This window comes from Ambystoma mexicanum, chromosome 5q (assembly GCF_040938575.1).
Source record: "Ambystoma mexicanum isolate Mex_15411 chromosome 5q, UKY_AmexF1_1, whole genome shotgun sequence".
In the NCBI taxonomy this organism is placed as follows: Eukaryota; Metazoa; Chordata; class Amphibia; order Caudata; family Ambystomatidae; genus Ambystoma; species Ambystoma mexicanum.
The window spans coordinates 347081952-347100569 of record NC_090933.1 but is presented as its reverse complement, the minus strand read 5'-3'; the positions used below and the strand labels follow the sequence as shown (position 1 = coordinate 347100569).

Genomic DNA, 18618 nt, shown 5'->3' with positions numbered 1-18618 from the left:
TAGAAACAGCATATACGATTTGCATTTTTCCATGGGCTTGCCTGATTAAACACAGGGACAATGATGGATTCTCTCGTGCTTGGTGGCAACTGTCCTTGCTCGAAAGCCCCTTTGAGAGTCTCTAACAGCTGCAGAGCTAACTCGTCAACAGGTTCCCTATAGAATTCTGACAGCCATATCTGTCCAGTGTTTTACCCATAGGCAAAGCGAGTAGCCCCATTCGTAGTTCTTCAACCGTGAGTGGTGCCCCCAGAGCCTCTGCTTGTTCAGCCTTCAGCCTCAGTAATTTGATTTGGATAATATCTCCTCAATGTCCATCACATCCTCTACCCCAACCACGCTGTATCCTTGTAGAACCTTTATATTTGTGATATCCACATTTCTCCACATTGATCTGTCATTGTGTTGATCATGGTTTGTGGCACTTGGTTTCTGTAGAGCAGGACAGCAAACTGCCTGGTTTGTCCCCCTGTTGGTGCAACTTCTCAGTATAGTTTGCGTAGTCATGTCTCCCTAGCCAATCCCTATTTTCCAAACAGACCTGTTTAAGTTTTGGGAGTTTACTATCTGCTGTATCATCCAATTAAACTTAATACTTAGCGAATTTACTACAATGTTCATCATAATAAGTTTATTTTGGAAACACAAGATTTTCATAAAAATCATAAAATAACAATGACACTTCTGATACTTGTGAATCTGCTTAGAATCACATGCTGTGCATATAGTCAGACTTCTTTTTTTCAACCATCGTAAAGGGGCGTCGACATGGGCGTGACAGTAACACTATCTCTGACGTGTAGTGTACCCAAGATCCTTCATGCGTGTAGGTCCAACAGATTTTTTTTCTTCCACCCTTCTGCTCGGTCGCTTTATGAATAGCTCATTTTTCGAGAATGTATTGCTTTTTTCTGAGTCTTTAGTGCATCCATTGTCGGACTTCAATAACTTTTTGAACCACTTTGACGGCTCACTGTTTTTCTGTTATGCAAATTTTTTGCTTCTTCTGGTGACTCGACGGCTGAAGTTGGCCTTGGCCTTCAGGCTTCGGCCATACAGTAGGGAGAGTGCAGACCAGTTTTCTTAGGCAACTTCTCTGAGAATGCATTTTCTTTCCTTTCCAACCTCCTCTTCCTTTTCTCGTCTGGCTGCTTTTCCACTCTTATTGAGATCACTCCTTTTGAGTTTTGCCCTTCATGCAACAGCAAATTTCAGTAGAAAGACACGCGCAAGGAGTAGATCTGTTTACCCCGTGACCACGACGAACAGCATTGCATAGCCTGTAAACTCTTTAGGCCCCAAACACTTAGGGGCAGGCGCACCAAGTGGTGTGCGGTCTATGCCATGCAGGCTGAGAGTTCCTCTCGCACTGGTGCTTCAGACGAGGAATCCTCAAGCAGCATTGGCTCTGTTTCCGAGTCCGATGTTAATGTGGAGTCTGCCGACTCCTGCGTGCATGTGCCTGTCCCCAGCCCCACTAAGCATTCCGTCGGCAGTGAGATGGGGAAATAGCACCCTGGGGGCACATTCAATTTCAAAAGCCAAACGCACAACCTCTCGGCCTCCTTCGATGGACCTGTGAAAATGACATCTGTGCCTGTAGGCACGTTGAAGGTTTCAGCGGTGCCTACTGAACATATGGGTTCAGGGCAAACTGCACCCCCACTGTCGTGGCGGGCACAGGGTATCAAGGCTTCAGCTGCACAGGCCGCCACCCCTAAAGTTTTGACAGTTTCTGGTGCGTCGAAGGATGCGTCTCTAGTAAATAAACTCGCCCCAAACTCTGGGGGAAGCATTCACTGGCCTCTCCTAATGGGTCCGGGCCCCCACAGGCAGTCCTTTTGCCTTCAGGTTATTCTCCAGCCTCTGCTACTTTGCCACTCGCCCTAGAGAAAGACTGTTTCTTCTGACCCAGCTTGCCCTCTTCCAGACGATTCCTCTTCTAGACTAGAGAAAGATTTGAGAACTGTATGAATAACATTTCAGAAGGTATACATTTTTATGGGCAGTTTTATATCCTTACGAGGTCACATCCCCTTGATTAATGTACTAGGCCCTTAAAGTTTCCGGGTTTCACTCTCCCAAGGCTAGTTTTTCTTGTCTTAGACAGCGATTATCTGAATTCTCCTCCTCCCTCCCACTCAAATATTTTTCTAGATAATCATTATGATCAGGGCAATGTCTGTCCCATATTAGGACAAGGGCTTCCGGGACCCTGTTTCTCAAGTTCCGGATACTTGGACCACCACAAATGACCAGGGGAATTGGCACACTACCCCTGATCAAGAAACTGAGCCAGAAAATATATTTTTTGCCGCTCCTCCCGTCTCTCAACCCGTTTAGGCTTCCCTGGTAGATAATATGCTTAACACCTATCCTTAGGAAAGCAGTGGACCATTTTAAGGTTTTTATGTAGGAGGCGAAGCCTGATGCAGACTTTGTGGGGGATATCCTCGAGGAAAAGTTCCTGTCAGCCAAGCCGTCCAGCTTCTTAATTCTATTAAAAAGCACATTGCCCCCTCCTTGCTCATGCCCTCTTAGACTAGCGGTCAATCTACGTGTGGAGATGTTTCAGCCCGCGCCTTCTGACCACTCAACATCCGGGGACATTTAATCCCAGACTCCTCAGTCGTTACTACGACTAGAACATGTGCAGGGGTTCCACTGTCTTACTTGGAATCTCCCCCCGATGAAGATTGCTAAAAACCTTTCTCCCTGCGCAAACGCATCACTATTTCTGCTGCCATCAGTACCAGCATAGCTAACAATACAACTCTTTGCTAGATATGATAAGTCATTTATAACGCTCCTGTATACAAGTGTTTCTAGGCGCAACAAGACAAATGATCTTACTAGGCCTTGTCATTCAGATCGTCCAAGTGCAAGAACGAGAAGTGCAAGGGGAAATGGAGGAGGGAAGTGCAATGGAGTGGGGAGGGGAAAACAGGGCAGCAATGTTCTGAGTAAGGGAAGCACAGCTCGGGGTAGTGCAAGGAGAACAAGGGATTGTAGGGTTACAGTTGCAGCCCCTAAGTGCATGGTAGGCCCGGAGTCAGTGCAATAGTGATGTCCAATGGGGACTAATGCAGGATTGTCTACAGAATGTACCAGAGCCTGCTAGGTCACAGCTTCTGGCGGTGGTGCACGAGGGACGTCAAGTGAGACAGAACATATTAAAAAATCACCCTTTACTTCGCAGAGACTTGTCTTGGGTGTTGGCTAAAGAGACACTTTTCAAACGCCATGCATGGCTTAAAAATTCTGTATTTAAACTTGAGACGCCGGCCTCGCTCATTAATAAACCTATCCAGGACTCTTCCCCTCTTTGGTAAATTGGACGATTCCCCTGAAACCGTGAAGGAGCATCTGACTTTGAAGTCTCTTAATCCGATCTCGGCCCAGCCACATGTACAACTCAGGTTCTTCAGTGCCCGCAGGTCCTTTCGTGGGCAGCTTTTTCCACGTTCAGCTCAATGTGCCTATGGGGACTGGAGGCTCTCCTTGGTATACCAGCCAGGGGACATTTGGCAACTTGCAGAACCCCTCAACAAGGATTTCGGCATAGGGGGAGAAATGTAGCAGCCAAAGGCTCCCCTGCCAGCAAATGACTCGATGATTCAGGTACCCTTCCATGCTTTCCCAGTAGGGAGACGATTAACATGCTTCACTCACACATGGGAGGGAATAGCCTCAGTCCATTGTGTGTTAAAGACTGTAAGCGGCTATTGTATAGAGTTTCTCCCCCCACCCTGATACCACTTACCGAAAAGCAGAAGACTATCTCCACAACACCTTAAATATCCTCCTGAAAGTACAGACCCTGCTGCAGAAGGAGTGATAAAGGTCATCCCAGATCTTCAGGTAAACAAGGCTATTTATTCAATATACTTTCTTGTAACCAAAAAGGATCTACCATTGCGCCTCCCTGTATTAGACCTGCATCCTGTGAAGTATGTCAGACCTCCAAAGTTCAGGGTGACAACTCTGCAGGAAGTAATCCCATTGCTAAAGCGAAGAGATTATATGGCCACCTTGGATGTGAAAGATGCATACGATCATATTTCGATGTTGCCAGCGCACAGGTTCAAGATGGAGAGCACTCACTATCAGTTCATAGTACTTTCCTTTGGCATTGCCTCAGCCCTGAGGGTGTTTACCAAGGTACTGGCAGTGGTGGCAGTTAACCGGTGCAGACAGTCCATTCATGTGTACCTTTATCTCAATGGCTGACTCATAACTGTTGATTCGCACCAGGCGTGTCTGGATAACACTCAAAAGACAAATCTTCTTTTCAGCCTGGGGTTCTCCGAGAAAGTCAAGTCTGACCCCCAGTCAGATCAACTTTTGGGGGCCCTAGTTCATACAGAAGACTGGCATGTCTTCCCTTCCGAGAGTGTTCAAAACATGTTGTTCCAGATTCCTCTGTTTGGCCAGTCGGGTAACCACACGGCTGTTTTGGATCATGGCGTCCTGTATCCACACGCCAGTCTCCACATGCGTCCTATGCAGGTGTGACTCTGGTGTGACTCTGGAGCCAATGTTGTTGGGCAGGCCGTCAGTGGGATTATATATTGGTTGTCTCGACAGCCCTTGTTCAGTCTCTGCAGTGTTGGTCGAAGGAGAACTTTCTGAAAACAAATTCCTTCACCACCCCCACAGTAGAAGCCACTCTCATGACGGACGTATCCCTGTCAGGGTGGGGAGCCTACACCAGACAGCGCATGGCTTGTGGTCACAATCAGTAGCAAACAAACATATCAATCTTTTGGAACTACTTGCTGTTTTCAAAGCCCTGAAAGCTTTTCAGTCACAACTACAAGGGAAGACTGCTGTGGTCTTTGCAGACAGGGCTACGGCCATGTATTACCTGAAGAAACGGGGCATTCACTCGCCAGGGCTGGCCAAACTGTCACCGAGCATTTAGAAATGGGCACTCAAACACATGTTCCAGGGGAACACAATCTTCTGGGAGACATGCTCAGTAGAGACTTTAAGCTACCCGTAGAATGTGAGTGGCGCTTGCAAGAACACATTTTACAAAGTCTCTGCAGAATTGGCTCAACCAGACATCGACCTTTTTGCAACACTGGAGAAAAAGCAATGCCCAGACTACGCCTCCAAATAAATACCCCCAGAGAAAGTCCAAGGGGGGGGGGGGGGGAACAGTCTCTGGATAATATGGGCAGGGAAATTTGCTTGCGCTTTTCCCACAGTTCTCCTGCTCAACAGGATAGTGCACAAGATGCACCAGAAACAAGTTACACTTATCCTTATAGTACTCATGTGGGCTCGTCACCCGTGGTTCTCACATCTCATGAGAATGTCACTTCCCCTCTGATTAAACTGCTTTGACCAAGGTACAGCACATGCTCAACTTGGCAGCATGGCTCATGAAGTCAAGAGTGTGGACATCTCCAACTACTTCAAAGGTGTATGGACATTCTTAAAGAGGCACGGAAACCTAACACTGTTATTCCAGTAAATGGAAACTTTCTGCCATTTTGTTGCAGTACAAGGAACATCAACCCTATTGACTGTTCACCCACACTCATCACACCTACTATGCTCAGGACTTGTTTTCAACTCACTAAAGGTCCACCTTGCTGCCGTTTCTGCTTACACTACATCTCGGAGCAAAGATTCCCAGTGATTTAGGTGTTCATGGAACGGGTTAAAATACTTCACCCTGCTATTGCTCCCATTTGTTACCATACATAAGGACAAAGTGATGCTATGCAGACAGCCATAATTTGCGCCTAAATTAATTTCTAAGTTCCATGTGAACCAATCCATCGAAGTTTCTTTCATGATCACACTAACTCAGGCGAAGGAAGTCTCCATACGCGCGATGTTAGAGCAGTGGTGTATTACCATAATTAAAACAAAACCACTACGAAAGACACACAAAATCTGTCTCTGTTGCTACTGGTAGTAAAGGGGACCCTGTCTCTAAAATGGATTGTTAAATGCATCCAAATATGTTACTCGCTAGCTAAAAGATTTACCCTTTACACAGGAGCTACTATAGCTTTTCAAATGTTCTTCTGGATTCTATTTGCAAGGCAGCTACCTGTAGTTCTGTTCACACTTTCACTCAAAATTACTGCTCAGGCAGATCCTCTTAGACTTGGTCTCAGGTGAGTCAGGCAGTGTTGAGACATCTTTGCTACTGTTCCTTCACACTTCCCACCACCACCTCCTGGTACTGCTTGCTAGTCTATGCAAAGCATGTGATTCTTAGCAGATTCACAAGTATCAGAAGACATACATTACTCACCATAATAGTCTTTCTGTTGCTTTTATCAGCTTGGATTCACATGCGTCCACCCTTCCTCCCCGCTTGGAGTTGAAGAAACAAACATCTTACACCTTCTGTTCTTCTGTATTCATTCATTCTATCAGGCTCCTTCATGGCAAAACAAAAACTACTTGTGGTACCTCGACGCATGAAGAATCTTGGCGACACATGTTGGGTAAGATTTCCACAGAGCTGGTAAATCTTCCTTTCCTGGTTCAACTCCAGAACTTTTTGCTTTTCTAGTGGGATATTTTTCATTAATACCTCAGTGAGTGGGAACTTTTTTCCACACTCACCTAATCCTTAACTCTTTTTAAGGGTGTCATTTTTAAGACTCTCCATAGTGTCTTTTTAAAGTTATCATGTCTAACAACTTATTGGCAATAAGTGCCTGTTGTTGCTGGGTTGCCATCGGGGCTCCCCATTTAACTTCTTGTGCTAACCTTGAGTGAACTACAGTTCCCAAGGGTAGAAAGGATCTTTGGATCCCTTTACATTTTGTTCTGTGAAACCAGCACAGCCCACCTTATGTGGAGTGCTGGAGAGATGCAATGTATCCCCTTTCACATTAAAACTGTAACAATTCTGTTAGTGGCAAGCTTACCTTTAATGGCTGGTGGCAGTTATACCTTTTACTAATTTGGTGCACCTTTACCGCAGGCTGTAATCACAGCTGCAGTAAAGGCACCGAAGGGTGCTCATTTTACCAAAATTGCCCCTGTCTTCTTTTTCTGCCATTGTAGTGTTTTTTGTCCTTTAGTTTAGTTAGTTTATTTATAAAGCGTGTCCGAACCCTCAGGTAGCTGGGCGGATAATCATGTGCACACAGAGTTACATATCGTTACACGAACACATTAATACAACAATCCGAGCAGGGTACATACATTAGTCCAAGCTCTGAGTAGTTACATACAGAGAGTAGAATATACAGAAAACATGGTACAAGATGGTTACAGTGGAGAGTGAGGACCGGGTTACAGCGTGGTCCTGAATAGGATATAGACAGGGTAAACATTACTACATGGTGGAGAGCGACGGCTGGCTGAGTGTGTAGGTGAGAGACTAGATGTTTAAGTTCCTTCCCCTGACATCCAGGGCGGGAAATTTCTTTGAGTTTTGTCTTTGGTGGGAGTTCCCTGGACACCCCGCCCAGGCTCCAGTCAGTCTGTAAGCACAGGAAGTGGGGGAGGAGACCAAAACTTCCCCCTCCTTTGTCTTGCGCCTTCCTTCAACTGGGACAAATCCCAGTGTGGGGCTGGCTGTCCTGATTGGACAACCAGACACCTCTTTCTTGTAAAATACAGGGAGAGAATGCAGAGGTTGTGCTGTAGCTCCTGATAAATACTGGAAACATGGAAGCTGAAATCATGTCGACCACTGGAACAGAAAACCGGAGAGGATGACGAAGGAAAAGCGGTGGGAATGATTTCCAGCCACCAGAGAGCCTGCTGTGTAACCGGAGCCTGCTGCAGCCCTTCCTTCCAATAGACCTGGGGTCTCTGAAAACGACGACCCGAACCCAGAGCCTGGTGAGACCCACTAGACTCAAGACGACCTGCATTTTGAGTCACCCCACGGTTCCTGCGGCCTTGCGTTATTGCAATACCCCAATACCCTGGGACCTCCAGCCACTGTGCGGTGCGCGGTCTTCCGAATCTCGCTGAAACTTCGTGGACATCCTGGTGTATCTCCAGAGACACGAATCGAGCCCAGAAAGTCCCCTCACAAGAGTGCTGGACCTTTTAAACGACGAGAATTCAACTGCGATTTTCTGTCTTCTGTGCTCCGTAAAAAGGCGCCAAATCTGCAGAACCGCATTCAGCCGCGAGAGAAATGTTGCCTAGAGCCTTACTCAGTGATCCTTGCTGCAAAGTCCCTTCTGAGGTCTTCTGTCAGTCTCCAGGACAAGGAATCCACTGACCGGCTATTTGGCTGCAGTCCCTGAAGTTCTCCTGCTGCAATCTCTTCTTCATTGCTGAGGTACGGTGTTGGCTTGGGTATATACTTACCGTAAGCCTGTTGGGATTTCTGTGTAGTCCTGAGGCGTTTTCTGTGATTGGGAGGTCCCTCATCCAGTGCCCCCAGTCCTACTGCTAGAATCCTGCTGGGGTGTCTTCTGTGAAGCCCCTGGACCCTCTTCTAACCCTAGAAGTAAAGTACTCACCTGTTTGCCAGTTTTCCTAAGGAAACTGAATTTTGCTACTAAAGAACTTATTCTAACACTGCCTGTTGGTCACTAGTCCTAGTGACTCCCCCTTCTGCCACTGAGAATACTCATGCTCCAAGAATAAGGGAAAGACTTGGAAGGGATCGGGACTTCTGCCTAGAAAATAAATCGTGTTTTACTTGCTTGTAAAGAGTTGGTGGGTAACTGTAATTCTCAGAGTGAACAGTTACAAAAGTTCTTACTGATCTTGAATGTGTGATGCACTATTCTTAAAAATATGGTTCACATCTTTTCTTCCTTAGCCACTGTTTTACCAGTCTAAAAGAAAGTAGATGTAAAGGTATTTTACTCTCCTGTGATTAGGTTGTGCCTCTTTACAAAAGTAATGTGTTGGTTTCACCAGATTATTCCTGAAGCGTAATTGTAGGAGTGTCCTCCAACTATTGGTATCACCAGGTTAGACCTAGGATAACTGTATGAGTGTCCCCCCAACTGGGTCTTGCTTCCCCTGACTTGCTGCTAGCCTGTCCTTAAGTCTACATTAGGTTGTTGCCTACCTAGAATAACTATTCAGTAAAGTGTGACATTGGGTTTTACTATCCCCTTCATTGTGAAGTTGAAGTATGTGGGTTTTACTTACCTTGTGTTAGCGGTGGGCTATCCAAAAGAAGTTACCTGAGTTATTGCTTACCTCAATCTGGGGTTGCCAGATTTAAAAAGCATCTGTAATTGTATATTACATCCTTGGGTTTTACTCACCTGGTATAACTGTGTTATGCCAAAAGTAGTTATAGGTTTCTATTGCACCTAGAATAAGTGTTTCACTATTCACCAAAAAGTATATTGTCCAGTTGACTGTGATTTGTTCCAAGAGTCACTGTCCAACTGGAAGGGCCTACTGCCCTTGTATTCCCAAAAGTAATCTGAAAGTAACCATCGGTCTTTTACTCCCAAAGAATAGGCTTGACCTATACTAAATGTGTATAACAAGGTTTTGACTTCCCTAGAACTACTGTTAGGTGTTCCATATAAGGTCTATACTTGGGTCTGTGTACTTTCAAGTATAGTGTTGTGTTATATATTGTGATTTCATACAATGTGTTAGTACTTAGTTAACCCCTATATTTTATCTTGGCCTACCTGTATTTAAATAAATCCTTTATTTTTACGATATATAGTGTTTCAGTGTTTCTTTGGATCATTTGTATTACAATGTTCACTTGTACTGTATCTACTGCCCTCTCTCCCTCCTAAAATGAGCCTGGCTGCTCTGCCTACGCTGCCATGTACTCCGGTGATAGTCTTATACTAAGAGTGGAGTCTTGTACCGCCTCAGTTGAATGGTTTTGAAGAAGTGGGTAGCACTTCAGAAAAACTGTCCTAACAATGCATAATGTTGGGGATGGTGTTAGGAACGCCCATGTCAACGTCACTTTTTGAGCTTTGAAAAAAGGATGCAATACTCAACCATTACCGTTAGAAGTCGGACTATATGAATAGCATGTGAATCTAAGCAGATGCAAGCACCAGAAATAAGATTACAGTGAGTAATGTCGTCTTACTAAGACATGAACACAGAAGATAAGTCATTAGAATGCAGTAAGAAATAATTCAATCAGATTCCTATGGAATTCATTAAGTGCTTCCTAATAAATAATGCTTTTCTCAAAAAGGACAAAAGTGCCCATGCCACACGAGGTGGGTCAGCCCATAAGAAATAGTACAAGGCAAGTTTATACTGGGAGAACCCCCAACTCACATAGGAGTGGTTTTAGCTTGTTTCCTCTGTCTAAAATAAACACATTAAAAAGTGGGCCAGCTCCTTCCTTGGTGCATTAAACCGAGACTGATTATCAGTATCATTAGTCCAAGCTGCCATCACTGCTCTTATGTGCCATAGTTATGAGGATATGTTGAGAGGTATTCTCCGTCCATAGCAGATGGCTTTGGAGACCAGGGCCTGCAATGTTTGCATGCTTCCTATTAGAGGGTTTCATGATCTCCTGGGACTCCCTTTACTCTGAAATATGCAGATAGTCCCTCGTTGTCACTGCTCTTAGATCATTGGTTGACAAAATATCGAATGGAAGAAACTGATGGGCTGTTTATTTCTGCCAGCTTTGCCTTGAAAGACCCCATCCAGGGAATTCTGCCATAAGATATTAGCTGATTGGCTCCTGGATCAATGTGGCTTTGGGATTACCCCAGTCTGAGCCAAGGACAGACCGGCTGAGCAGAGATTGTCGCTGACAAATTTATAACCCACTTCTAGTTTTGAAGTTCATGGAATGAACATTACTATAGCTCCATACGAAATCCTGCAACCAAGGCTGCTTTTCGAATAAACATTTTTAGTACCAGGTCAACTGGTTTATCCTTGAACATATCCATGGCTCTGGTCATCCCACCAATGGCCTGCACATATCGTTTTCTTTAGTTATATGTGGGTCAGTACTGAAGTTAGAAGAAAACCTAACCCCAAGATAATTGAAGCTATGGACCCGTGGAATCAGAGCACCCTTAATATCCATAGCTTGAAATTTCAATAGGCGCTTCCCCCTGCCACTTGCCATCACTGTCGACTTTGGGCATTAACACCAAGATACATGGAGTCCATGAATGAGGGGTAATCCTTAATAAGTTTCTCTAGAGCTTGAGGGGTACGTGTTATTAAAACTATCGTCCGTGTACACTAAGAGCGACCGTAGCACATTACCCAGCCAAGGGACATCCGGGGTGGAGTTTAACAGACAATTTTATATGGGCCATAGGTGTACAAACAAAAGTGCAGGGGGGTGGGCAGGACACAGACTTGGCGTGGTTCTATGCTCATTCTTTGCTCTTTTTTCTTTCACTGCACTTTTTGCCGAATATTTTACCCACATTTTTTTTTTTTATTTGGATGGGGGTCCCCTCCCCTATCCTTTATCCCTATACACCACCCCACCGCTTGTATGCCTTCCGCCCCCCCATATTTTTCGATTTTGTTTTTTTTTTTTTTTAATTTTTTTTTTATCCAAAAGTGTAGCGAAAAAAAAGATAAATGAACGTCGTACCGAAATATTTAGGGGGCCTTATGGGAGTGTCACCAGCCAAACTGGTGTTCAGGAATGTGAGGTAAATCCAGCATTGGAACCCCACATACATAGCAACCTACACCGGAGGCCAGCATCTTGTATTTCAGGTGCATGCACCGGCCCTCAAAAATCCTGCACCTCTACTCACATAGGGAACTTACCTGTCCTTCACCTGCAGCCTTCCCATGCTCCACAAACAGCACTCGCACACCTCAGAGTGAAAGAATACAGCCAAAGCTTTTTTTTTTTATTTATTTTTTTTACCATCAGGGGCCTTAGTTGAGTTTTCTTGGGGAATTTTCAGCAAGCACAATACGCTTAAATGTCAATTGAAAACCCACATTTCTGCCAGGAATCCCAATAGCATTAATGGCCAGTGAAGCAGGCTCTCTCCATACACCCAATCACAGTGAACCAGTGGGTAATTACCAGCCTGAAGTCCGCCTCTCTGGCCATTAACTCAGCTAAACCTCAAAGCACGAGAGCTATAATAGAAGTCGAGCAGAAATGTGCACTAGAGTAGCTGAAATCGAAATCTGAAATTACCTTCGCACACTTTAGTACTTGGTGCACTTGAGCGTCGTTTGAAAAAATTCGTCTTTCAGCTGCCTCTCAGCAGTGAAATGTTTGTTATGCCCAATAGAACTCCTGTAAATGCCGGAAACAGCTGTCGGATACCATATTTAAAATGTCTTCGTTGGTGGCCCCTCGTAATCCAATTGTAGGATATGGGGGCGGGAGAGTCGAAAAGCCTGCATGCAATCGTCATGGCTACAAATGCACAGCCGAACAGAGCAGTGTGACGTGCGTAATTTCAAGCACAGAGGATTTCAGGCAGCCATTGTTCTCTGTAACAGATGGCTGCGTGGTTTAGGGTCTACATGGTTTACCCAGAATAAAGAGTCCAAGGTTCAAGTGCGGCGATTGCCTCATCAACTTGGTGACATGTCAATCAACTGGCTCTCCAGTTATGATCCCTCCACTGTCATTTTGAAAGTGCTCAGTGAACAGTACATTTAAAACAGGAGTATTTACTTTAATTCATCACCTGCTTTATATTGGATTCGTTTGAACCTTTTCTAGCTTTTTTTGGCTGCAGGAAATAGCGCAGGATGCTGGTGAATGTGTTAAGTTTTTATTTGCGTTTATAGTATAGTATGAACTATACTTTAGTGTAACGACATTACTGTATGGTTGATGGACAGTACATTTCCCAGACGCCGATTACTGAGACACTCATACTGCCAGTGTGCCAGGGCAGTCGGAGCATCTGCATTTTAGTGCTTCTTGTTTATTCTACTATTTATAATTGAGACTTTGCAAACCTTTAAGATGGTTAAAAATAAGGAGGTGGTGGGCATTATGTTTCTTTTCCTATTAGTCCTTAACAAATGCAAAGCTCAGTAGCAAGACACCAATCTCGTAACTGAAACACTACAAATCGCCAAAAATTGTAGACCACCTTCTAAGTGTTCTGCATCGGTCTGGCATCTTAGTCCCTGCATTAAAGAGCTTGCAGATCTCTTGTTCAAATATTTTGGACCTCATTAAGAGTTGAGCGGCATTGCGGTGGTAAATCTGCCGGCATACACCCAACGGATTTACCGTTACTTTCACTTGATCTGGCAGAATTAGTGCCAGATTACAAGTGGCAGTGTAAATCCCGTTGCTGAGTTGGAGGTTTTTTCTCCAGCATTTTGCTGGAGGTAAATCCTCCACTCCATGACCATACCCTTAATATGGCGGAGCGGGAAAAGTGGCAGTAATGCCGTTAACGCCGATTGTTTCCGCTGCGCCATACTTGTAATGAGGCCCTTAAAAGGTATTTTTGAACGGTAACTTTATGTAATGTGGACAATGCGACGATCCTCTGCGGACCATCCTCATTCCAGGCCTGAACTCAACATCACGTAGCGGGTGGTGGGGCCCAGGCCAGAGTCTCGCGCGCACATTCCAAGGTTGAGGCAGGCGGCATAGTCACGTGACCTACACCATGGCTGGATCTTGTTTTGTTGATGAACATATAGAGGATCCTTCACGGATCATGGGGGCAGCTAATGAAGAGAATATCATATTCACTGTTGGTGAAATTATGATAGCCATTAAGTGCCAGCAGAGAAACAGGGCACCTGGCCCAGATAATCTGACCTCTATCTGATCCCTACTTGTGGGCACCAGTCTTGACTCTGGGTTTCAATGCAATATGTGGAGGGGGTATGAATCCTGATGTCCTGGTGTCGTGCTACTATCCAGCCAATTTATAAGAGAAGGCAATGGGCTCTACTCCCTTCATATTGGCCAATTTCTCTTCTCAAAATCTTTGGTTGTGGTGTTTTGGCCAGGCTGGATGCCTGGGTAGAGGGCAGTAACATTCCTTCTCCCATACAGCTCGGGTTCAGAGCCAGTCTCTGTACCCCGGAACTGTGTCTGAACCTCTAATTGCTGTTTCTAAAGGGTGAGCTGATCTACCTTGCCTTCAAGGTCAATTGCACCAATCTTTGGCACATGCTCAGATCCATGAACTACCCACAGGCTATAATCAATCGCTTGGCTAGACTGCACTATTCAACTAAGGCTCGTGTGAGGAGCAGTGCAAATGGAAGATGTCCCATGCCCTACCCAGGAGAGCCATATCATTGGTTTTCCCTCCTCCCCCACCATGGGAAAACATTGTAAAAAGGAGGGGAGTTGGCTCCTGGTTACTAAAATAGACTACAGCTACCAGAATTCCTTCAGACCAATTGAGACTAATCTGTAACACCTGAAAAGACAGCCTCCCTGAAGATTGTTAGAGACATGAAAGCGCTTGGAGGAGAACAGCAACTGAAATGCAGCAGGTATTCAACACTGGTAACTAGAGTGCGCGCCTCACCCTCCCTCTGTTTCTCTACAGATGGAAGATGTACTAGTCCTTTTCCAGTGAAGCTGGTGGTGTGCCAGGGGGTGCAATGGTCATCCATCGCCTGTTTATATTTTGCGGCACTTTTTGCCGAACATTTAGCCAAAATAAATTGCACAATCTAGGGGGGAGCGTGTAAGGGAATATAAGGGTTGCGGTAGAGGGAATAAATAATAAGGGAGGGGAAGTTGGGGGGGGGGGCGGTCTCGCCACCCCCCCCCCCCCCCCCAATAAAAAAAATTAGCATTTTTTTCAGCAAAACATTCTCAGTAAAAAAGCAGCCAACAAAAATGGGATGAATGAGTATAGAACTGAAAGGAGCTATAAATGGATAAGTGGACAAAGTCTCTACTAGTTCACGTATATGTTTAATGCATCTGTTTACTGCAAAGGTTTCCTTTTAGCAACTCTTAGGTAGTCTACCTCCTTCGGGGTTGACCATGTTCATACTTTGAAGTAGGTTTTCATATTTTAAATTGAGAGATGAGGAACATAAATGTGTGCATGCCAATGGATATGGTAAAGACTGCATTAACTGTGTAAACCTTCTGCGCTATGTTGGCACAATGAGAAAGTGTCCAGACTATAAAAGGCACGACAACCTGTTAATGGAAAGGAGCCTGCTGAGTAAGTGTCAGTTACTTCTAGTGTAAACACTTCTTTATGATGAGTGACTGTTGTGAAATGTTACAGGTTGAGGAAGACTACAGAAACCGTTTTAGACCAGGCCTGGAAGGTGGCAGCTCTGATGAAGATTTACACTTCAGAGAGGCGGCAGAGGGTGAGGTTATCACTGCATCCCAAGTTGGTATGTCAATAAATGAATATACACTTGTACATTTAAAGCTTTTTTCTGATCATTGATGATTTGTCTTAAACCTAATATCTTTTTCTATAGTTAACTGTGATCTTGGTGGCGATGGAAGTAGTGGAAGTGGCGATGAGGCACAACCCTCTGTGGTGCGGTCGTTTTTCCATAATACACATGACTTCTGGTCTTCTGGGAGCGAACATGTTCTAAGAGAAGTAGCCGGAGAAGAACATGAAGATTCAATTCAGCCTGTTAAGGTCAGATTTTTTTCTTGGCTGCAGTCAAAGGTTGCATGTAATAGTTGTGCTTAGCACTTGAATAGTTCACTCTTCAATGCTAATATTGATATCCCCTTATTAAGTGTAAAACACTGTGCAGTCTTACATTTCCACTTCACCAAGCCTACACCCTTAGTGGGATGTTTATGCTCGGATGCAGGTCCCGTATCTGCTTAGCTTAGAGACCCAAGCTACTCCTCACTGAGGCCTAACAAGTCCGAAATATGTCTGGTGATGCGTGTGGTCTTGTGCAGAAGGGATGTGACCTAGCAGTTCGGGTTTGGCTGTCCCTTTTGGGGTGGGACCAAGCCTGATTTGCATATGTGAATGCTTGGCTTAGGTGAAGATGAAGAACAATGGTCTGGAGGGTTGCCCAGAGCAATGCCAGAGGTTTGATTTAGTTTATTTTGTTATATAGCGCACTTAACCCGAAGCTATCTGAGCGCTTTAACTTATAATTAATACAACAGTTACATGCATAAAGACCTCATGTTAAAGTGCCAAAGGCGAAACAGAGATACAGTGCGAGAAAGAGAGAGCACAAGTCTTGGAAGGGTGGCATGTCTAACCAGGTCGGAGAATAACAATGACATTGAAATGAATGCAATAGCAGTGAATCACAATGGCTAAGGCCTAGTGTTCCATATCTAGGCGCACTCGAGCAAAGGAGGGACGGGGTGAGCAGGTACGTTTTTAATATTCTTTAGTTAAGCTGTGAAAAGAGCCATGTTTTTACTTTGGTTCTGAATGGCCAGAATGACGTCTCGGCTCTTGATGCTAGGGGTAGAGAGGTCCAAGTCTTAGCGGCTAGCACTGGGATGCTAGATCCACCAGCTTTTTTTAGTTTGTATAAGGGGACATTCAGGCAATGAGTAGTTGGATCTGGTAGGTCTGCAGGATTGTTTCCTGAAGAATTTATCGACGAAATATCTAGGGGCTGCATTAGAGATATATTTGTGAGTGACATTATGGTTCTAAATATGATCCTATCCTGTATGGGGAGCAGGTTTGAGTTGCATCTAATTTGCGAGATGTGACTCCAACGCGGCACGTTTAGGGCAGTTTTGAGCATTTTTTAACACTTGCAGCTTGTTCAAGTTGCTCTTGCTTGTGCCGAACTATAAGGTATTGCAGTAATCCAACTTTGATATTATCAATGCTCTAGACAGAGTAATGCAGCTGAGTGTAGATAGGAAGGGCCTACGCGCATTTATAAGTTTGGCGGTGTAAGCTGTAGTGGAGGCTGTGGCGTTGACTTGTCTGGAGAGGGTGGAGTCCAAGTACACTCCTAAGGTTTTGACATCGTTGGATACAGTGATGATGTTACCATCAAGGTTGAAAGACTTGTATTTAGACTCTAATTTATTGAGGCATGACCTGGAGCCGAGGACGAGCTCAGTCTTCTCGTCATTAAGGTATAGGCCTTGACTGGCCATTCATGCCTGGATTCTGAGGTATGTTTCATTCAGAAGTTTGGAGTCTTTTTCATAGGGGCCTGAGAGAGTGATGAGGATCTGCGTATAATCCACATAGTTTGTGTAGGAGATGCCTAAGTCATCTAGGTGATCAAACAACATTGTGAAGATGTTGTAAAGGGTGGGGGATATGCAGGACCCGTGCAGGACCCTACATGTGATGGGGGCCAGATCTACAGAAGCAGAGGGGGGCAAAAACCTTTGGTAGTTCTGTCTGCCAGGAAGGACTGGATCCAGGCAGCCGATTTAGGGGAGAATGAGGCTGCAGAAGTGAAGTGTTTGGTTAAGATATTGTGGTCAACTAAATCAAATGCAGCTGATAAGTCGAGCAAAAGGAAGAGAGCAGTGTTTCCTTAGTCCCTAGATTAATCCATCTGGAGTTTTAAATCCAGTAAGGCTGTCTCTGTGCCATGCCTTGGTCAGAATCCACATTGGAGACCTAGGAGGTTGTGGATGTCAGCCTCTTGGTCTACATTTTTTAGAAGAAACGCACAGTAGTGATAGGCTTGAAATTAGTGGGGATGCTAGGGTCGAGATTAGTTTTTTTTTTTAGTTTTTTTTAATTTTTTTACGAGGGGCCTCACCCAAGCATCTTTGAGAGTTTCTAGGACAATACATGACTCAAATGAGGCGTTAATGAGGGAGTTGATGAAGGGAGAAAAATTCTTGGCCCCCTCCTTTTATAATTGTTCCTGGGCACATGTCACCTTTACATCTAGATGGTTCGAGGGGATTGGGTCCTCCGACGTATTCCATATCTATGACAGCTGTGCTGCTTCAGAAAATTTTCTGCGTCCTGTGTCGATGACGTCGATGCGCCGTCCCCGAGGACCTCCTCGGACGGCCAACGTCACCCGATGTGATGAGTAGGACGCACAACGCCCGTAGCCTCAGTTCAGTTTTTTCTGCGAATGTGTTTGCTTCGTGAATCTCGGTACGCCTCGACTCTTTGGAGTTTGTTGTATTCTTCTCGGTTCTTTGAACCTATTCGGTTTTTGTGACGATGTCTACCTCGTCTTGGACCCCACTTCCGGGCTTCAAGAAATGCGGGGACTGTGGGTCCAAGATGTCGGTAATGGACTCGCACGACGCCTGCCTCTGGTGCCTCGGGGAGGCCCACGACACGGACGACTGTCGACTGCCTGTCGCTCACGGCCAAGGCCTTGCGGGAGTGCAAGAAGTAGTCAGTAGGTAGGGTGTCTAAGCCCAGGAAGTCGAGCTCTGCGGGGCTTTCGACAGATGATTCGAGAGGCGACTCTCCGCGTCATCGTCGGCGGTCCAGTGGGTCTCCTTCCAGGAGTCGGTCTCGCCACACCTCTGCCTCTTCGAGGCATTCCCAGAAGCGCCGGCATCGGTCGCCTTCCCCGTCCTCTTCCAAGGACTCCGCCCGTCGGCGGGTCGCTTATCCCACCATGCAAGCGACACCGGAGGAATGGGCTTCCTTCGGGAAGAAGATGTTGGCGATTCTTGAATCGTAGGGCACCGGTCCGTCCGCGCCTCCGAGTGGGGTTGGTCGTGATCGGTCGAGAGACACCGCTCGCACACCTTCGGGCTTGGGTGGTCGGCACGGTTCACGGGAGAGGTCCCGCTTGGACAAGGGTAACCGTTCTCGC

At 45.5% G+C, this 18618-nt stretch overlaps 1 protein-coding gene across 5 annotated transcripts in view; it reads left to right on the top strand.

The window, feature by feature from the left end:
* CEP192 (centrosomal protein 192) overlaps nt 1–18618 on the top strand; it is a 2773731-nt gene that overhangs the window by 558909 nt on the left and 2196204 nt on the right. For 4 of the 5 annotated variants that reach the window (XM_069620824.1, XM_069620821.1, XM_069620823.1 and 1 more), the window contains 2 exons: nt 15135–15249; nt 15340–15509. In XM_069620824.1, the coding sequence (XP_069476925.1) occupies nt 15135–15249; nt 15340–15509 (285 nt within the window). The remainder of the gene's footprint in view (nt 1–15134; nt 15250–15339; nt 15510–18618) is intronic. The other variant, XM_069620822.1, reaches the window with a different exon arrangement.